The 19,550-nt window shown below is 46.9% G+C and overlaps 2 protein-coding genes across 3 annotated transcripts; one reads left to right on the top strand and one right to left on the bottom strand.

Annotated features, from left to right (window-relative positions):
* Nucleotides 1-1,034: 1,034 nt before the first annotated feature.
* UNC50 (unc-50 inner nuclear membrane RNA binding protein) lies at nucleotides 1,035-9,623 on the bottom strand. 2 transcript variants are annotated; one of them, XM_090065149.1, is made up of 6 exons: nucleotides 9,493-9,623; nucleotides 9,001-9,275; nucleotides 4,919-5,039; nucleotides 3,879-4,018; nucleotides 3,691-3,792; nucleotides 1,035-1,305 (listed from the first exon to the last, which is right to left on the bottom strand). In XM_090065149.1, exons 2-6 carry the CDS (start codon nucleotides 9,272-9,274, stop codon nucleotides 1,169-1,171), a joined length of 774 nt encoding a protein of 257 aa, XP_089921275.1. In that variant the 5' UTR covers nucleotide 9,275; nucleotides 9,493-9,623; the 3' UTR covers nucleotides 1,035-1,168. The 2 variants fall into 2 exon arrangements, with proteins under 2 accessions (XP_089921275.1, XP_089921284.1); XM_090065158.1 differs by having other exon boundaries at nucleotides 9,001-9,278; nucleotides 9,493-9,622.
* A 22-nt stretch (nucleotides 9,624-9,645) lies between these two features.
* COA5 (cytochrome c oxidase assembly factor 5) lies at nucleotides 9,646-19,132 on the top strand. Its single transcript, XM_090065169.1, has 3 exons — nucleotides 9,646-9,779; nucleotides 10,607-10,690; nucleotides 18,001-19,132. The coding sequence occupies exons 1-3, from the start codon at nucleotides 9,678-9,680 to the stop codon at nucleotides 18,040-18,042; spliced, it is 228 nt and encodes a 75-aa protein (XP_089921295.1). The 5' UTR covers nucleotides 9,646-9,677; the 3' UTR covers nucleotides 18,043-19,132.
* Nucleotides 19,133-19,550: the final 418 nt, after the last annotated feature.

Raw genomic sequence — 19,550 nt, 5'->3', positions numbered from 1 at the left:
GGAAAAGCACTTGTGTCCAGATCCTATTTCCATTTTCCTCAGTGGTGCAGCATCAAACCTTAAATACAAGAGTAATGGTATTCTGCACTTAATAGGAATTCCAGCACCAGTAATAAGCTATCACTTAAGTAAGGATTATGTTTCTTGGTAGCTGCCTGCAGGGCAGAAGCTGCTATTGTTATGCTTTGCATAGCAGGTCACAATAAGAATTCTTAGCCTTTCTAGAATTGGTGGTTCACTGCTTTAATTGTTGAAATGTTTCACTGCTCAATTGTTTGGTCAGATTTGAATACATGCTCTTCAGGCCTTAATAGTGGCTGATGTACTGTAAGATGCACTGCCAACAGATCTGGTATTTTAAACAAAACAGCTTTCCATGATTGAATTTTAGTAATCAAAATACTTAAGTCATTGTAAAGGGTTTGCTGTTAGAAAATCGTTTTTGAAACTAAAACTTAGTGCTTGAGTTTCATACTGAGCACTGCTTTTCAAAAGTTGCCGTTGTCATTTTTCAGAAGGTACTGTTTGTGGAGGTCAGTTTGTACTCCTGCCTTATGGAATCTACAGATCATAAGTCCTGCCACAGCCTTTTCTAGCCAAACTTTTTTTTCTGTTTTGCCTCCCTTCCTACCCCCCCTTCTCTCACTCCACTTTTCATTAACCAGCCCCATAGTAGTTGACACAACTATTGGATATTTATGGACTGGATTTTAAACTTGCTGCTATATTTGAAAACTTGGTATACATCATGTTAACTGTGCCTTTCATCAATGTTTATTCTATGTGCCATAGCTGTCAGTGTATATTTGAAATAAAGACTTTAAAAAAATCCAATCTGTTCTGGAGTTCTTAATTAGAAAGAGAAGAGTGTTATATGCACTGCAGTGTTTTATGTCCAACATATTAGGAGCACAAATTATGCAAATAGCATGTTACACTAATTTAAAGTGTGTAATACAGAAGTGTGCTAGTCTATCTTTAGGAATGTACTGAGATCATATTTACTGTTGTAAATATTTTAATCTTATTAAAAATTGACACCAAGTTTTTTACACAATTATCTACAATAAAGAGAAATTTACAACCATTTACAAAATAATAGTCTTCACTTGTTCCTGTCAAGACAGCCAAGATTAAGACTAACTACACAGCAGACAAAGTCCTGTTTTTATTTCACCCTGTACTTGTAGAAAGAACAAAGTGTCTTGGTGAAGTTCCATCCCAATGCTAAGGAGAGCACATAGAGCAGGATGAGAAGTGCAAATGGATATAAAAGGATCACTGTGTTCTTCAAAAATGGCAGTGCTGGAAAAGAAATGACAGTGTTTTGATTCAAGTCAGAACCATACAACAGCTTCTTGTACCGACATGGCAGGATCAGGAGCTTTGCAGTCAGAGCAGCTCCTTTTGACAGCCAACAATATAGGATCATGCTAATTTTCTTTACAAGCCGGAATACAGCTGCATTTTGTTTGTCCTCCCTGCAATGCTAATTCTGCAGCAATTTGCCCAACTATAGTTTAGTTTCCAAAAAACAGAGGTTTCTTACTACAGTTGATCTGCTGAAGTATGATTTTGCATTTCCTACACTACCCTAATTAGGGAGTTCAAAACAAATATGGTAAGTGCTGCATATTAACTGTATTAAGTACATCAAGAAATACTGTGTATAAAGATGGGCAAGATGTGTAGAGATGACATTGCTTAAACATCACCATAAAGGGATACAGGTGCTTTTGGCATGAACTTTCAACACAGATTGTATATAAAGACTGGGGAGTACAAAGCACTTGACTTAAGGTGGTTACACCAGCCAGTAAGGATGCCAGCCAGCTAAAATAGGAATTAGGAAAAAAAAAAGTTGACAAGCTAAAAAAAAAATTAACAGAACAAAAGTAAAAATCACTCATTGGTAAATTATTATCTAAATGAAGATATTTTAAAGTAGTGCAAGAGTGATATTGTAGTCATGATGGTCCAGAAATTATGCAAGAGGCCAGGATTTTCATAGATTTCATAGACATCAGGGCTGGAAGGGACCTCAAGAGATCATCGAGTCCAGCCCCCTGCCCAAAGGGCAGGAAGTCAGCTGGGGTCATAGGATCCCAGCAAGATAAGCATCCAGTTTACTCTTGAAGGTGTTCAATGTAGGTGTTTGAACCACCTCCGTTGGCAGACTGTTCCAGACCTTGGGGGCTCGGACAGTAAAGAAATTCTTCCTTATGTCCAGCCTGAAGTGGTCTTGCAGGAATTTGTGACCGTTCGACCTCGTCATCCCTTGGGACGCCCTGGTGAACAAACGTTCCCCCAGATCCTGGTGGTCACCCCTGGTAAACTTATTGGTGGCCATCAGATCACCCGAGCCTGCACTTTTCCAGGCTAAAGAGTCCCGTGTCTCTCAGCCTGTCATCGTAAGATCTGTTTTCCTGACCTCTGATCATGCGCGTGGCTCTCCTCTGGACTCTCTCAAGCTTCTCCACATCCTTTTTGAATTGTGGAGCCCAAAACTGGACGCAGTACTCCAGCTGCGGCCTCACCAAGGCCGAGTACAAGGGGAGAATGACGTCCCGGGATTTGCTCGAGAAGCATCTATGGATGCAAGCCAGCGTTTTGGTCGCTTTACTAGCCGCAGCATCGCATTGGAGGCTCATGTTCATCTTGTGGTTAATGATGACCCCCAAGTCTCTTTCTTCTGTAGTGCTAGCCAGCGTAGCACTGCTGAGCCTATACGGAAGCTGCAGGTTTTTCCTCTGAAGGTGGAGAACCTTGCATTTTTCGGTGTTAAACACCATCAGGTTCTCATCTGCCCATTTGCTGAGCTTGTCCAGGTCAGCCTGGATCACCCGCCTATCTTCTGGCGTGGATGCTTTGCCCCAAAGTTTGGTGTCATCGGCGAACTTGGCCAGTCCACTCCTAACTCCAGTGTCCACATCGTTAATGAAGATGTTGAACAGTATGGGTCCCAGGACAGAGCCTTGAGGGACCCCACTGGTCATAGGGCACCATGATGAGTGACTGCCATCAATTACAACCCTCTGGGTCCGACCACGGAGCCAATTTCCCATCCAGTGGATCGTGGTGGAGCCAAGGCTATAGCTGGCCAGTTTGGCCAAGAGGTGATCATGGGATACCAGATCAAAAGCTTTTTTGAAGTCAAAATATATGACATGAATCTCTTCTCCCTTGTCCAGGTGATAGGTCACCTGGTCATAGAAGGAAATGAGATTGGTCAAACAAGACCTACCCGCAACAAACCCGTGCTGGCTATCCCTTAAGATGTTAGCCTGGGCCAGTCCCTCAAGGATGGCCTCCTTACTAAACTTTTCTAAGATCTTCCCCAGGATAGAAGTCAGGCTAATGGGCCTGTAGTCAGCCTGATCCACTCTCCTCCCTTTCTGGAAGATCGGTACCACATTGGCCTTCTTCCTTATGGTGCTATCTTTTATTGGACCAACTGTATAGTTGGGATAGTTCCAAGCTTTTGAATGCAAGATATTCTTTATTAGATGTTTAAAGACACCCATTTATGAGGGATAGGTTAAAAAAAAAAAAGAAAAAAAAAAAGCGTGTCCTGATTTCTGCCCCCACAAAAGTGGAGAGATTATTACACCAACCCCAAATGTGTTTGGTCCACTAAACCACTGACAGAAGAGTGAGCTGCCTTGTAAATAAGCTTTTGTTATTACTTACCACTATATCCTAGGAATGTTACATAGATATAATAGCCAATTGCAATCAACCATAACGTGTTCCCAACAAAATATCCAATGAACGAGTTTGATATGATAACATCTGAAAGAGAAATAGTTGCTCACAGTTAGTTACACGATAGTCAACTCTGTGGCAAAAAGCATTGCATTAAAAAGTGTTCTACTTACAATTGATGAAAAACAGCTGGATAAAATGCAAAATGACTAGGAGTGGATAGAAAGCATTCAGATGAACATCAAAAGCATAGCCCCACTCCACATCGCAGTCTCTGCTCTGTCGCTTCACCAAGTATTTATTGGAAATAAACCTAATTGAAAAAAATATTTGGAAGAAATATTAGGAAACACGAGCTACTTGACAGAAGTATAGTGTCAAATAAATTGTCCCTATTAAATTTGTAACTTAAATCCTTTGAAGTGTTTTTGCCTAGTTTCTACAACTAAAATAAATGAAAACTGGTTTTGTTAACATACAAAGAAAATGCTGTAAGCATAAGCAGAAGAGAAATGTTTCTAAGAAGGCTCTTCTCCAAGTGACTAGGGGCCCTTTCTAAAACATTACAGTGGCCACCAAAGCACTGAAGCTAGCAAATGCATACTGTTACGGTTGACTCCAGTACTACTTGTAATCATGGCAGCTAAAATTCTTCAGAAAGGCATAATATGCCTTTACAGTATTCCACTGAATAGAGCACATGAAATATAATAAATCAGATATTTACATGTATACAAGTCCAAATAGGGAATATAAAGATGTCTTGATTCCTATATACAGAACTGTTACTGAAAAAACTGAAACTGAGGGGTTTATACAACAGAAAGTGATTTTTTTTTTTTGCTGCTTCTCTCTAAAATGAGGATGTCATTTTCTCGCAAAATATTTGCAGTCATACTCCCACTGGACATCCTGCCCCACAAAGTTCCAGGACATCCTGGAACACAAGTATCTGCCAGATGTATGTGACTGCAAATAAACTTCTGCAATAATCTTTTTTTTTTTCCTGCAGGAATAAATTAAGAGAAATAGGACAATTTTCTTCTCTTTTTGACTGGGATATGAATAATCCATTTCCACAATAACAGCACAATAATTAAGGGTAAATAAACTCTTACCCCTTTATTGTGAGCCAAGTCACATTAAAGACCTATTTGGTTACAATTTTCTCCTATGAAAAACTACAAACTGTTTTTCAAACAGATTTACTCACCACATTAGAGTTGCTATTAGAAGGCCAACTCCTACACAATCTATGAACACAACCCAGAGGAGCAGCTTTATTGTTTCAAAAAATCCCATGTCCAGCACAAATCCAAATCCTATCGTGGATACTGGGGAGGGAGAAGGAGGGGAAAGAGATTAATTGTGGAAAAACACTGCATCAAATAATGTCAATCCTTCAAACCTTAGCATTGCAGGGGGGCTTGGAGTATGTGTGTTTTCTAACACCAAATCATAAAATGTCCTTTGTGTATAATATGCATGCCCTTTGGAGGTCTGGCAATGCAGGATCTGTCCTTCAGTGACAGACGCATGCAACTTTTGAAACATTTCAGGCATGGAAAGACACATGGCCCTTGCCTGACTCCTGGCTGGACTGCTTCAAAAATCCCTGAGACTGCATACAGTAGCACACTCTCCAGCTGGGGGAAGGACAGGGTCTTGCTCAGGTCTGCAGCTCTGCTCCTCCACCATGTGGACATGAAACAAGTGGAGAGAGAGGAGGATTGAGCAGCCCCATCACTCCACAACACATATAACACAAAACACTTCACATTGAAGCCCTTTAATAAAGTTGCTATTTCTTCCAGAGTTATTTTTGGAGAACTCCAGACATTTTTGGAGCGCTCCATAGATGGCATGCGTGTTTGTCTACTTGTAACATTTGAAGTGCTTCAACGTACCTCTGCCCAAGGGCTTATAACAGCACACTACTCTCTCAGCAACCTAGTCTGATTTTTCTTTTTTTTCCCAGACTGACCACCTCCCTTTGTAGACCACATTGCTTTTACTCAGTACTTCAGTAAAATGAAAAGTGGAACCGGTGACAAAATGCTTTCAATTACAAACCAAGCAACTACAGCTGCACCAAAATATCAGTGCCATATTGGTTTGGCACCAATAAAAAGAAAATTAATGTTATTGGCTATCAGCTTTTTTTTGGATGCCAGATGCAGTGTGCATGTGCACAGCAGCAGCATGCGTGTGGCCAGGAGTGCAGCCAGGCAATGTGGAGAGCAGTGCCCCACAGGTATTTCTGTGGAGGGGAAAGGGTGTGAGGGAGGGAAAGGGCAAGGGGAGGGGGGTGCAGATTGAGGCCCCCCATGGTGAGTAAGGAAGTGGGACAGGGGCTGGGAGTGCTGCCCAGCTAGGGTGGTGAAAAGGACCCTGGGGCAGGGAGCAGCGCGGCTTTGACTGGGGCAGGGCAGCTCTCCACTGCTGCATGCACCCCTGGAGGAGGTATGAGATGGGGCATGTACCCCCCAGATTTGTGAATGGGCCAAGCGCCTTCAGTGTAGGCCACCAGGCATGGGGTGGGTGAGGGGCTGCTTCCCTCTCGTGCTCAGCTTTTCCTCGGGTTCCTTTCCTGCGCAGAGAAAAGTGGCCCCATGCCTGCCCTGTAGCTAGTGCCCCAAGCTACAGGCGCTGGCAGCCTGCATGAGGCAGGCACAGGCAGCCCCAGGCCGGCTGTGAGTGGTTGCAGCGCAGGGCACTGGGGATGGGGCGGGGAGGGGCTGCTTTCTCCTTCCCACCCCGCCACACTCAGCATCACCTTGTAATGGCAGTGGGCAGGGTTAAAGCTGTGCTGAGTGTAAAGAAAAGTGGCCCCTGGCCTGCCCCATGGCCAGCGCCCCACACTGCAGCCACTTGCAGCCTGCATGAGGCTACCTGTGCCTGCTCCAGACAGCCCCACATGGGCTGTGAGCAGCTGCAGTGAGGGGTGCCCGCCCTGGGGCAGGCCAGGGGCCACTTTTCTCCATGTTCAGCACCAGCTTCTTCCCTGCTGGCTAGCAGGGGGTTGGGGCTGAGCACTGCCCCTCACCTGTACCCGGGGCTGAGGGGCACTGGGTATGAGTGGGCAGGGAGTCAGTCCCAAGATGGTGACCAGGGGGAGGGGTACCTGTAAGGGGGTGGGGCTACCCATGCAGCCCTCGACAGCCTGACAAAACTGGCCCAAAATCATTGCCCGCCCCTGGGATCAGCACTGGCCAATATGTCTAGTGAATAATCTGCTAATGGTATTGGCCAAGAAAATCCTTATTGGTACACCCCTGCGCTACACTCAAGCATGCATTGTCATCTTGCTCTGAAGACTGGTACCAGCTACACTCTTCTGACTGACAGCTGGATTTCTAGTCCATTTTACATTAAAATATAGTACATCTGAGACATTTACTTCAGGAGTTCCCTTGGGACTTTCAAGAAAATACTGCCTATCCCAAGAATATTAGCATTTCAGTTGCACCAGCTTTGCTATGACTACAAGTGCTCTAGAAAGTGTTTTTTTCGCACTGCCTTTTAAAATGCAGCCAGAAGCTTATGTGCAGAGATCTGGATTTCTGAGGGCCTCTTTCTGCACTGGTGCCTTTTATTACTCCATTAAGGACACTTTCTAAATGGCAAAACATTTACATCCCACAACAAACACGCCATTTTTAAGTAATTTATTCCTGTGGTCTTGGTTCCAATATTCACCCTTTTTGGAACCCACTCAGTTTAAAGCTTGACCATAATAAACTTAAAGAAGATTCCTTCAAGGATGCTAAGCACAGGCAGATGCACAAGCTTTCCTGGATTTTCCAATGCCTAACTGGTTACCATAATGTCCAGGAGGGTAGATACCTCAGCAACTTTTTTTTTGAGCTTTCACAGACAAAACATCTCTACCCTACCAAAAGGAAAGGCAGAGAAACAACTTCTGGACTAACTGAATTAGAGATGCCTAAGCTTTCAGTTAATCGGTAAGACGCATCTCTGCCCTTGCTTCGGACTAACACAGCTAGCTATCTCTCCAAGTGACTAGGGCTCTTTCTGCAGGGTTGAGGAAAACCCCGCACCTCTCCTGAAAGATAAAACTCTCCCCCCTCCTTCTCATTAATACCATGTCAAACTCTCCTAGCTGCATGAGGCTCCTCATGAGCCACATCCAGACTCTCCTCCAGAGGAATACAAGCTGAAGCAGCATTAACCACTGTGGGTGCCTGAGCTGCTGCGCCAGCCCAGGGAGCTGCAGGGATTAATGCAGCCATAGCTTGTTCTGCCAGTGCTGAAACACAACCCCAGTGCAACTCTCTGCCCTGCCCCACCTCCAAATCCCCAGCCTCTCCAGGAGCCCCGTGGGCTGGATGGCATCTTTGGAATATCTTTGCCATCCCCACATGGCACGTAATCAATTTGTAGACTCATTATCACAGCTGGCTGCAGAGACAGAGAGCATGGCCAGGTTGAAAAGAAACATTTGGACGATTATCTTGCTGGGATCCTTTGACCCTAGCCAACTTCCTGCCTCTTGGGTAGGGGGCTAGACCTGATGATCTTACGAAGTCCCTTCCAGCCCTAATGTCTTTGAAATCTATGAAACTAATAGTTATCATCCAAGAATTAGTTTAAACACAACAGTCAGGGATGTATCATCTGACACCAGAAAACCAATGATGGCAGATGTCAAGGGAGAATATGATAGGGGATAGATAGAGATCACTCTTGAGCAGGGGCATCAAATAGCCTACAGGGCTGGATGAAGGGTGCAGGGTGGGATAAAGCTCAGAGGCCAGCTCAATGCAGGAGCCAGCAATGGAGCCAGCATGTAGGACTGGGCCAGTGCAGGCCCCTCATGTGATGCACACCCTGCACCAGCCCTGCTTGCCTAGGTCTGTGTTGGCACAGGGCAGATGCTGTGTGTGCTGCCCGTGCCTGCCCTGCACTGGCTCTGGTTCTTATCTGCATCCACCCTGGGGCCAGCACACATGGCCAGGCCAGCACAGGCAGCTCACAGGGCTGGTCTAGGACCCCTAGGCTGAATCATGGAGCTCCACCACCCAACCTGGCCCCTGGGCCACATGAAACATGCCTACACACGCTGTGCTTCTCAAGCAGGGGGCACAGGGCTGCAGCAGGGTCTTTCCACAGAGCTTCGGGGTGTCAGGCAGGCAGGCGCTGCTGACCAGAAACACCCAGAGAGGCCAACCTGAAACCCAGCTGTGTGGCCAGCACCATGTACACCCACTGGGGCCTGTCCTCACCAAGCCAGCGGGCCCCAGACAGCCACCATGCCCACAGCCTGGCGCTCACCACAGAGCCAGATGCTGAGCAGCACGAGGAAAGCAGGGTCGTCACGTGCCCACTGGTCCTTGGTCTGCTTGCGGTAGTGGAAGTTGCGATAGACGCGTTGCGGTGCAGTAAACAGGTACAGCATCTGCCACAGTGCAAACTCGAAGTCCATATGCCGTGCGTGCAGCAGCCGCCGCAGGTACTTGTAGCGCTTGGCGCCTGCTGTGTGCCGCGCTGCCTCCCGCGCTGCCATCACCTCTCCGCCACTGCCCGCCACCTGTGCGGTGGGCAGCATCCTGCTGGAAAGAGTGAGAAGAGTTGCATCATCCTTGTGGGGCGGTAGGAGCCCAGCCCCTTCCCCTCAACGGCCCTCAGGCACCCCACCAAGAACCGGCTCCCTATGACGCCACTCGCGCGCCGGGCCCCGCTCCCCGCCAATCACCAGCGCCCCCAGGCCCCCCACGACGGGCGTGGCCCCCTCTCCCACATTTCAAACGGCCCAGTCCCGCTCACCCGTCACCGCGGCCCCCGGCTTCCGGCAACGTTGCAGAGGCGCGGTTCTCCGTCACGTGCCGGCGCGGCCCAGTTCGTTCGTTCGTTTCCGGAAGGAGCGGGAAAAGCTTCCGGGGTCGGAGGGCGGCAAGATGGCGGTGCCCTAAGCTCCGCTGTGGCAGCGGGAAGGAGCGGGAAGGGCGGCGATGCCGAAGTACTACGAGGGGAAGGAGGAGAGCGGGCGACCCTGCTCGGGGTTCAGGGAGGACCTGCAGTCCTGCCTGCTGGAGAGTGACTGCGTCCTGAAGGTGCGCCGGGGCGGGAGGGATGCGCCTCTAACGTTGGTTGGGGGCCCATTGGCCCCTCGTCCTCCACGGGCACGTGACACGTAGCCAATTAGCGACCGACCGGGAGCGCGAGACGGCGCACGTGAAGTGGATCGACCCACCCTGCAGCCGGGGTTGGTCCCTTGGGGGCCCTGGCCCCGCCCCTGCCAGCCTGCTACGCTGGGATTGGGCCCCCTGGTTCAGCTCAGGGCCTGGAGTTCCCTACATGCCCAGAAAAGGGGGCAGTACTGCTGCTTTCCTACTGCCATACTTATGGGACACCTTTGGGCCAGATGACAAGGGGCCAGGAGCTCCACCTCAGTCAGTCCAGTCCCTAACAGCAGTGGGGGCAATGAGCCTGTGCTCCCTGGTCTTTGTTTTTATCATAGCTAATTAGCTCGGGGGGGTGTTATGAAGAGTGAAGTCCAGCTGGCGTCAAGGAAAGAAAACAGCCCTTGGATGCTCAGTAACAAAAAAAGGGTTGAGGTTTTGTTTTATAAGGCGCCCAGTTGCTACGGACACCTGTGCTGTCACGGAAACCATCCTTGTGAGCTTTTACTAAGTTGGTTGTAGGGGTGGGAAACAAAACAATTATTTCCTGGGCTTTTACTGCTCTCAGAATTTCTCACCTGGGAGTTAAATGCAATGAAGGACGCACCGTTTAGACCCAGAAGCATCTCTTGTTGAAAAAAACTGTAGGCAGGCTTCTAGCAGCTTGTACCAAGCCCTTAACAGTTCCTTACCTGTAACTGCTCTCTCCACTAATGAGAGCTGCTCCATTTTTACACTCCTGTATTTTGCCCTAACAGGAAGGGAAAAACCCCAAACAATGCTTGAAGGAAGGACACTGCAGAAGTTTGCAGATTTCATTTTTTGAATGCAAAAGATCCACGGTAAGTGTTTAAGTTTCTTAATTGTTGATACTGGTGCTTTTCTCTATTTTTTTAGGGAGAGCTGATGAGAGAGACTGCACTATACAACTGAATCAAATTAGCTTTGATAAACAGAACAGCTCTTGTCACTTGCGTTAAGGATCACTTAGAAGCATAACTAAATATTATTAGCAAGGCATCCCTTGTTGAAGCAGATATAATACAGCAAGAGATATTTACTTTGGAGAAGGCTTAACACGGCGGTTAGATATTTGTATAGGAGATAACCAGTGAAGTTTGGGTTTTTTTTAAATTTCAAAGATAAACAATAGATGAGGCTTTTTGATGCTTAAGGAGTAGTGAATTCTAAATCTTCTCTCTGAGGTCATTGGAGGAGATGCAATAAGCAGATGTTTTAAGAGGATACCTAACTGAAATCACTTAGCCCTGTTGTCCAAGTGGCAGCTGAGACAACATGTGCCCTGTGAGGGATTAAACTGCCTCTTGTAGAGCTTGTTGGTTCAGCTGCTGGTGCTGCTTTCTAGGGCTGTGCGAAGCTTTGGTCACTGATTTGACTTGGCAGAGATTTGGTTCAATTCAGTGGCCGAATCTCTGAATCTAAACCAAATCAGGACCTTTTAATCTTTCTGAATCGAATCAGAGAGATTCGGTGATTCAGACACAGATGCAGCTTTAAATGTTTTATCTACATACCTCAGGGTACCAGGTCCTGCATCCTGAAGGTGTGAAAGCTTAGGTGATGGAGCGGATGGAGCTTTCCACAGGAGTGTTGGCGGGGGGGGGGTTCCCAGCCCACTTGTCAGCTGACCTGGAAGTAGACCAGAAGCACTTCTGAGTCTGCTGGAGAGCATGTGGGGGGGGGCCCCTACACCCCACCTCAGCTTGGCGACTGGTGCCTCCTGGGTCTGGGGACACACCCAGGGTTCCCCATGGTTGACTGCCGAGCTGGGGGGGAGGGGGCCAGCGCACTCCCGGTGGACTTGGAAGTGGACTGGAAGAGCTTCCGATCCACTTCCGGGTCTGCTGCCAAATGTGCTGAGGATTCCACCCCCACCCCCCGCTTCTGTGGGACGCTCCATCCGCCCCAACATTGCAGTGTTCATGAACCGTTCCTGGTACTTTGAGGTATATAGAAAAAACATTTAAAGCTGTGTCTATGGCTGAATCGCTGATTCTCCAAATCAGCATTGAATCCTCAGATTTGGATTTGGCTGAATCAAATAGGGGACAGTGATCCGAATCAATGAATTGGATCACTGTCTCTGATTCAGACTGAATTTGGCTCGGATTTGGATAAGGCCCGTTTCGTACACCCCTACTGCTTACTGGTATGGCTTTGGAACTGAGGAGGCAAACACCACTGCCTGCTTCCATCCCGACACCCTTTCCTGTTACCAAATGCAGGGTCCTTAGTTGCCACTGATGATTCAGATCAGTGACCGCTCATCTAGGGTTGCACCAATGTGGCAGGCATAGGCACCAACTCCATGGGTGCTCCGGGGCTCAAGCGCCCACAGAAAAAAATTAGTGGATGCTCAGCACCCACAAACCATGTCTGGTGAGCCAGGTTGAAATAACGCGCTGCCTGTTCTTGGCATGTGTGGGGCTTGGTGCAGGGATGCAAATAAATAAATACAATAAAGCACCCACTGGCAAAAACCAAAGTTGGCACCTATGGCAGCAGCTCTAGGAGCTGTACCAACTAGCCCCTGTCCTACCACTGGAGGGTCATCAGGAATGATCTGGGTTTTCCATTTCCCATGGAAAAACAGAGTAAAACACAGATTTCCCCTTTACTAGAGTAAAATGTCAATTTCTCATTTTAGCAGAGAAGCCCATTAATTTTGTAGTTTTTCAGTGAGCCCTTTGTAGGCTGGCAGAGTTCCAGCCTGCAGGGCACTGGGAGGGAGCAGGACCAGGGCAGTCAGGCAGGGAGTGCCGTGCATGTACATGCACATGGCCCCAGGCACCCTGGACAGCAGCTCCTCCAGGTAAAAGCGGGGGATTGAGGCCCCCATAGGGAGGGAGTTGGGCTGAGCTGGGGCTGCTGCCCTGCTGGGCAGTGTGTGGGGCTTGGGGCCCAGGGCTGCAGTGTGTGGCCTCAGAGCCTCGGTGGGGAGCAGGATGAGACCACAGGTGGCTTGTTTGAGGGTGGGGGTAGGGCCAGCTCCCAACCACAGCATGCACTCCTGGGAAAAGGGGGAGCCCATGCCCCCCAGTTCTGTGTGGGGTGGGTGTGTGCTGCAGGCTCGTGCTCCCCACCTGGCTGCCCTCCCCTAGGGTCTCTGCAGCACAGAGGGCAGCAGGGCAGGGAGCACAAGCTCACAGCACACACCCACTGTGTCCCTTGCACAGATCTGAGGGACGCGGGTCCCCTCTGCCCCCTGGGAGTGTGTGCTGTGGCTGGGAGCCATCTCCACACCTGCCCCTGCCCAAGCCCACAGCAGTGGGGAGCTGGCTCCGTGCTTCTTCTCTTGCAGAACAGCTGCCTGTCGGGGCAGGTGGCTGCGGACCTAGGTCCTTGGTCTCATAGTTCTGGCAGCTGGGGGCCCCGTCCGACAGGGCTGGAGGGGGCAGGGGCTGTGGGTGAGGGACAAGGGGCACAAGTAAAGCTGGAGGGGCTGTCTGGGGGGAATGAGAGGCACCAGTAGGGCTTGGGGGCTGTTGTGGGGGGGAAGTGAGGGGCACCAGCAGGGCTGGGGGTTGGGGAGGGAGGCTGTAGGGGGCCTTTAATTTTAATTATGGATTGGGGGGGGGGTTATTAGAGAATTTTCAATTCTCTTTTTTTATCAGGGAAAAACCAAAATCCCTGGTCATCAGGCTTATGTGCCTGGTCCAGCCTACATTGGAAGAAATGCATTAGACAGCCCTTAGTTACTTACAGTGCAAATTAACTCCTGTGTTTCACCTGAAGCTAAATACAATCATTGAATACAATACATCAGGTTATATGCAGTGAAACCTGTCTAAGATGCAGTTGAATAGGACTAGGAAACATTTCAGGCTTGAACAGGTACAGCTGCTTTCATCAAAAACATGGTGGAGAAAGTAATGCCTGCCAAATACAATAGCGTAGTAGTTACTGGTTGTTGCTGCTTGCAGGCTGGCTTGAGCTGTGGTGGCTGCAAATCTCTGCCCCTCACCACCCACCCCCAGGAGTGCCTGAGCTGCCTGTGCTCACCTTCACTGTCAGTCCCTGTCCCTAGTGGCAATAGAGAGAGGCAGATTCTGTAGCAAAGGTAAGCACAGGTGCAAAAGAGTTAGCAGGGAGGGCTGCAGAAATGGTGAGTGGCATGGCATAACTGCATGCTGTTGATTTTTCTGAGCTGGATCTGGCCTACAGGCCAAAGGTTGCCAACCCCTGCCTTAAGCTGTTGAAGAGATCTGGATTCTAGAGCTTGCGCAGCACCAAAAGTGCTAGGTCTATTCAAAACTGCATCTTCTGCCTCTAATGGTGAGATGTAGGGAAGACGGGGGTGGGGTGGGTTCCCCATGCTTTTTGTTGAAGCTGGCAGCCAAGATTCATTGGCCAGAAGTAGAACAAGCAAAATGGGAGCCTAAGTTTTTCTAATGGATGGGCACCTGAGTCACCTGCTATCTTGGCTGTGTTTTGAAAACAGAGAGTTGGTCATCCAGATTCTGAAGGTGGGTGTTTTTGGTCTGAATCCCAGTTTCACATAGGTACCTAACTCAGGACTATAGGTAAGCACCAAAATCTGGAGGAGAGAGTCTGGATTTTAGACATACCATGATTTTCAGAACTTCCTGTAGACCAATTTTTAAATCAGGCAGTTAATTATTGAGATCTCCTTTTTCAGTTTCTGATTCTCCCCGTGTATTGTGTATAGAATTTAGGCATCTAACTCAGTTTTTTGAATTCCATTTTGGATGCCTAAAATTAGGCATAGATATTCTCAGTATATTTAAATTCCCTTTTGGATCTGAGGCTGAGGCCACTGGCAGATGTTCAATTAAAGGCATGATGGGATCTGATCTGTGATCCCAATTATTGTGCCTCCTGTTAGGCTGCATATCCACAGCAGAGCATATGATTTTGGGTTTAGTGATCAGACCCCAATCATGTCCTACTGGCCAGTGCAGGGTGGGCCCAGGATCATGATCCCGGGCTCCTTCTGTACTAGTGAAGGTGTCTGACAATCAGCTGATTATTGTTGGAGCCACCCAGCAGCCAGCTGGCTGGCAGCAGAATCAGTCCTGTATGGATGCACAAACCCCAGTGCAGTCTGTGCCAGCTGACAATCAACTGATTGTTGACAGTGTCAGGGCCACAGCAAAGTTTAAGCCTCAGTATGGTCCTGGAGCCATGTGGCAGGGCACTGTTTGTGCCTGCCACTTTAAGTGCCTGGAGCTGGCAGCTGCCAGGTGCCTGATAAGGGCAGCAATTTTGAACCTAGGGCTGCCCATATAAAGAAGGCAGTTCTGCTGCAGGAGGCCAGGCAACAAGATTGCCTGGCAGAGGACTGCGGGTATCATCTGGAGGTAAGGGCAGGAGCTGTAGGGGATGGTCAGGAGGCTCCTGGTCCTGGGCATGACCTAAAACTGCACCCTGCTGGGAGTGGGTGGCTTGGTGGTGATGTGGGAGCCCCCAGGAAATGCCAGGCCAGTTACCACCCTGGTGAAAGGCGGGTTGGGGCACCTTAACCTCCTAGCCCCCACAACCTACTGGGATACCCCTTGTTGGAGGGTCAGGAAGGTGGACCCCACAGAGAGAGAAAAGGCTATGATTAATGCCTGCCTGGACTTCGACCCTTCCAGTCCTGGCCCCAGGGCCAGGGGCCCATCGTGAGAAACACCCAAGAGCTGCGCGCCTGGGGTTCTGACTGGCCTGGAGGTGGGCCAGGGCTAGTAGCCAAAGGTCCCGGGGGGACCATACCCGAAGGGGAAGCGGTTCAGGGAGCTATGCTGCCTAGTATAAAGACGGATGAGACCGCCTGAGGAGAGTAATCCAGGCGGGGTTCATTTAGGAGGATTCTGGGGCCCAGTGTGGGGGGCCAGTGATGATGACAACATCTAGATGCCATCTGTGAGGCTTGGGCTGCAATGTAGGGGAGGAATGGAGCCTCAGATAGCGCCCCCTGGCATCGAGGCAGGAAATTGGCAGCCTCCTGCTTAATTACATCAGTGAACTAATTATCAACAAGGCATAGTGGGAGAGAAGGCGGGCAGTTAACCCAGAAGCAGGTGGGCGGGCCACTTGGAAGTTGGCCCTAAGAAGGCTCCCTGTTACAAGCCAGTTACTGCAATTGTCAGCTGATCGTCAGCCAGAAGGGACCAGGGCCTGGTGTGGTCCCAGTGCTGCCAATGATCGATTGATCACTGACCAGCAGAGACAGCCCTGGGGCCCATTCAAGAAGCCCTGGTGTGGTTCACCCTGCCACACATTCATTTCAGGTGTGATGGGAACCGGCCACAAAACTGTTGCACATTTTTGTATGGCTGATTTCATATTGTTGCACTAATTGCCTGAACTTGGGCTGGGTTACACTTTAAGACACTGATTAATTGCGTTTGAAGTGTAGCATCTGCCAAGGGCCTTAGTTTTTGGATACTGTGATTGGAAGCTATTTATTAAAAATAAACTAGATTGCATGGGAAAAATTTCCCAAGATTAGCTATGCATATCTTGTATGGAAAGATTACATGTATATATAGGCATGATATTAAAAATAAAATAGTCATAGTTGATATTGAACTGTTCCACACATGGCCGGCATGTGGCTTCTTTCTGATTTTAAGCAACATATGGTACCTGATTCAAAATTAAGAACTATTAAAATGATTAAGAGGATGTACCAAAGTAGAACCATACTTAAGCTCTTCAATCTTATATTGTTACTGATGTGTAAGAGCCTTATATTCCCTCACAATGTAACTTTTTTTTTCTTAATTCACTCAAGGAAGAACAGTCAACTTTTTGAGGGGTGAGGAGGAAGGGGGGATGGAATGACTCCAAATATATAATGTTTACAGTTCATAGACAGTGGAATGTCACACAACTGCATGTTCAGTTTACTGCACATTGTTTCTATAGTGCAGTTTCTTTCTAACTAAAAAAAAAAAAAAAAAAAAAAAAAAAAGAGGAGGGAGTGGGAATTAATGCAGAGTGTGCATATGAGTTGGTATACTGTAACCGTCACCTCTCCATGCCCCTGTAGTAAGATACATAAACTAAATCACGGTAATTTTACCATGAATAAATGCGGTTAGAGTTGCAAATGTTTTGCTTCATTTGTATTGCTACAAGAGCATGCACAGGTAACAGTGACAGTATTACAATCAACTCCATGTTTTCATGACCTTATAGGAGTCATTTCTGTTTAATGCAGTTATAACACAAAATGCCAAATATCTCAATATGAAATGGAGACTGATTAAAATGACTATGATCCTTTATTTTGAGATGCCATAAGCCAGATGTAATTGTATTAAAAAGATACTGCTTCTTTATCCTTTTCTTGATTCAAAGATCCAAGACAGTCATGTTTGTTTCCCAGTGAAACTACAACGCCACACACTTAAAATTTTACTCTGGAATCAATTTTAATATTCAGGATACTAGTGAGACGCATAGCATATCTTAAATGAACTCTTCAAATGAATACAGTCCTACTGCTTACATCAAATTAAAATGATTGGAGTTTCAGGCCTCATAGTGAAAGATGCAGGGAGTGTACATGTTCCTCACCACAATATGGTGACTAACTGGTACATATACATTCTTGCAGTCTGGCCAGTCTTATGTTTTTACTCTGCGACATCAGTGAATTCTGAGCAGTAAATTCTTCATTTTAAGGCTGTAGCAATACAGTGCAGCCAAAGTATTAGCTTCTTGAAGACTGGTAACTTAAGGTGAGAGGAACAGTTGCATGCCCGAATTATGCCTCTCCTTCTGCTGTATGTTTATGTGCAAATAACTTGTGAGTAGCAGGGATCCTGGCTTTCTCTGATTTTAAAAAAAATCATATATATTAGTGGTGTTTCATTTTAATTATGAAAAAATGTGGATTTCGGGTTACTGTTTTAAATCTGAAAATTGGGGTTGTTTATCAGAGAAAACCAGGATCCCTGTTCATCAGTCAATTAATGTTTAACATGAGTGACATGTCTGAAGGTAGTGCAGCCCAGCTCTCACCAGAAATTGTATTTCTTTCTTTCTCTGCTGACCTCTGCCTTATGGTGTACCTGTTTGTAAAGTGCCAGGAATAGAAATGCAGGTACTTGTCAGGAATTCCTTTAGCAGTTGTATCATATTTAGCAATATGTTGACTTAATTATTCTTCAATCTTCAGTTGGATTCCAGATCGAGATTCAGAGGAAGGAAGGGATACTGAAGCCTTTCTGAATGCCAACCTGGGGAATCATGGATACATCAGTACCTTAAGGAAAACGAGAATATATCTGTTGTACCCTGTCAGTCATGCAATATTCTTATGGAAAATACCTATTTCAAGGACTCTAATAAATGTCCATTAACCTCAAAATGCTAACAAGAAAGTAATTAGGCTGGCTGTTCTTCTGGCTGACATGAGTTCAGTGCATTTTTAATATTTTGTATGAACTACAAAATGAGCTAGAGCAGTGTCTGCTAACTCGGTGTTTATTTTCAAGTTTAGATTCCCTCTTCGGTATTAAATTATAATGCATCTAAAAACCTTGAAATGCTGTCATAGTAAATATTACTCGGTGATGGAGGTAGGTACTATTGTTTTGCACTGTCATTCAGGAGACCTAGGAATAGGACTCATTTCCTAAACTGGTAAGACTAAGAAATATATGTGTTAGTCACTTCCTTCCCCAGAGGCTTGTGTTGCTCAATAAGGAGTTATTCCAGATTATTTAAGAGTAGCATTGGTATCTGTGCAGTTGCTCATGACCAGTGGCATTTATTTTATCCTTCTGCAACGGTGGGGCTCAACCTCCAAGCCACGGAGCCATGTTCTTTGGCCTGTAGTGCTTACCAGAGGTCCCAGTATTTGGTGATGGAAGAAGTAACGGGTTAACTTTTCACAGAACCATGGCAATTAATGTTGCTACCTCTTCCCCTTGGTGTCAAATTTCTGGACTTGTGGGGAACCCTGAGATCCAGAGCCCCACATGCTAGTTTGGATGGATGCACAGTATTGCTACAACCAGATCTAGCTGGCAGGGTTGTGCCAGCATGCAGCGGCACCACAACTGCATGCGGCTTCCAGGGTCACACTAGCAAGCCACATTGCATCTGCAAGCATACCTTGTGGACTAACCTGGATCTGGCCCACAGACGAGCCCCACACCACTCATCTAGCCTGGAGGGCCATAGAGGTTGAGCACTGCTGTGTTACAACATTACTTTGAATAGGATTATTAGTGTAAAATTTATTAATGCATTATAGCCTCTTACTGTTGGAAAGCTGCATTAAAATTTGGGTTCTCTAAAATAATTCTGGTTGTCTCAAATATTTGGTCTTGTCACAAAATCACTGAAGCTTTTCAGGGAACTGCAGTTTCATTCTAACAAATACTAATAAAATTAAGAAGCTGTAGGTCAAGATTTTAGGGTGGTTAAATGTCTCCTTTTTCACTTAACCAGCAGTTTAGGAGAATACTGACTTATCTTTATCTAGAAGACCTTTGTTTACAAGAATTTCCCAATTTCCTTATGGGAGGACTCTCTTAGTCTTCTCAAACAAAAGCATTTCGCTGCAATTCCACCCTTTAAAAAAAATCATCAAACAGGAACTACATTCCATAAACCCATTCTGTAACTTTTTAACTTTCTGTGTTTCCTGACATTTGGAAATTATACATCTATATAGATACATTTTAAGGGATTTATAGTCAGATCTGTGTGTCCTGTATA

This window comes from Crocodylus siamensis, chromosome 1 (assembly GCF_052110815.1).
Source record: "Crocodylus siamensis isolate JL-2025a chromosome 1, ASM5211081v1, whole genome shotgun sequence".
In the NCBI taxonomy this organism is placed as follows: domain Eukaryota; kingdom Metazoa; phylum Chordata; order Crocodylia; family Crocodylidae; genus Crocodylus; species Crocodylus siamensis.
Note: the sequence above shows the minus strand (reverse complement) of the source record. Positions and strands in the feature narration are given on the sequence as shown.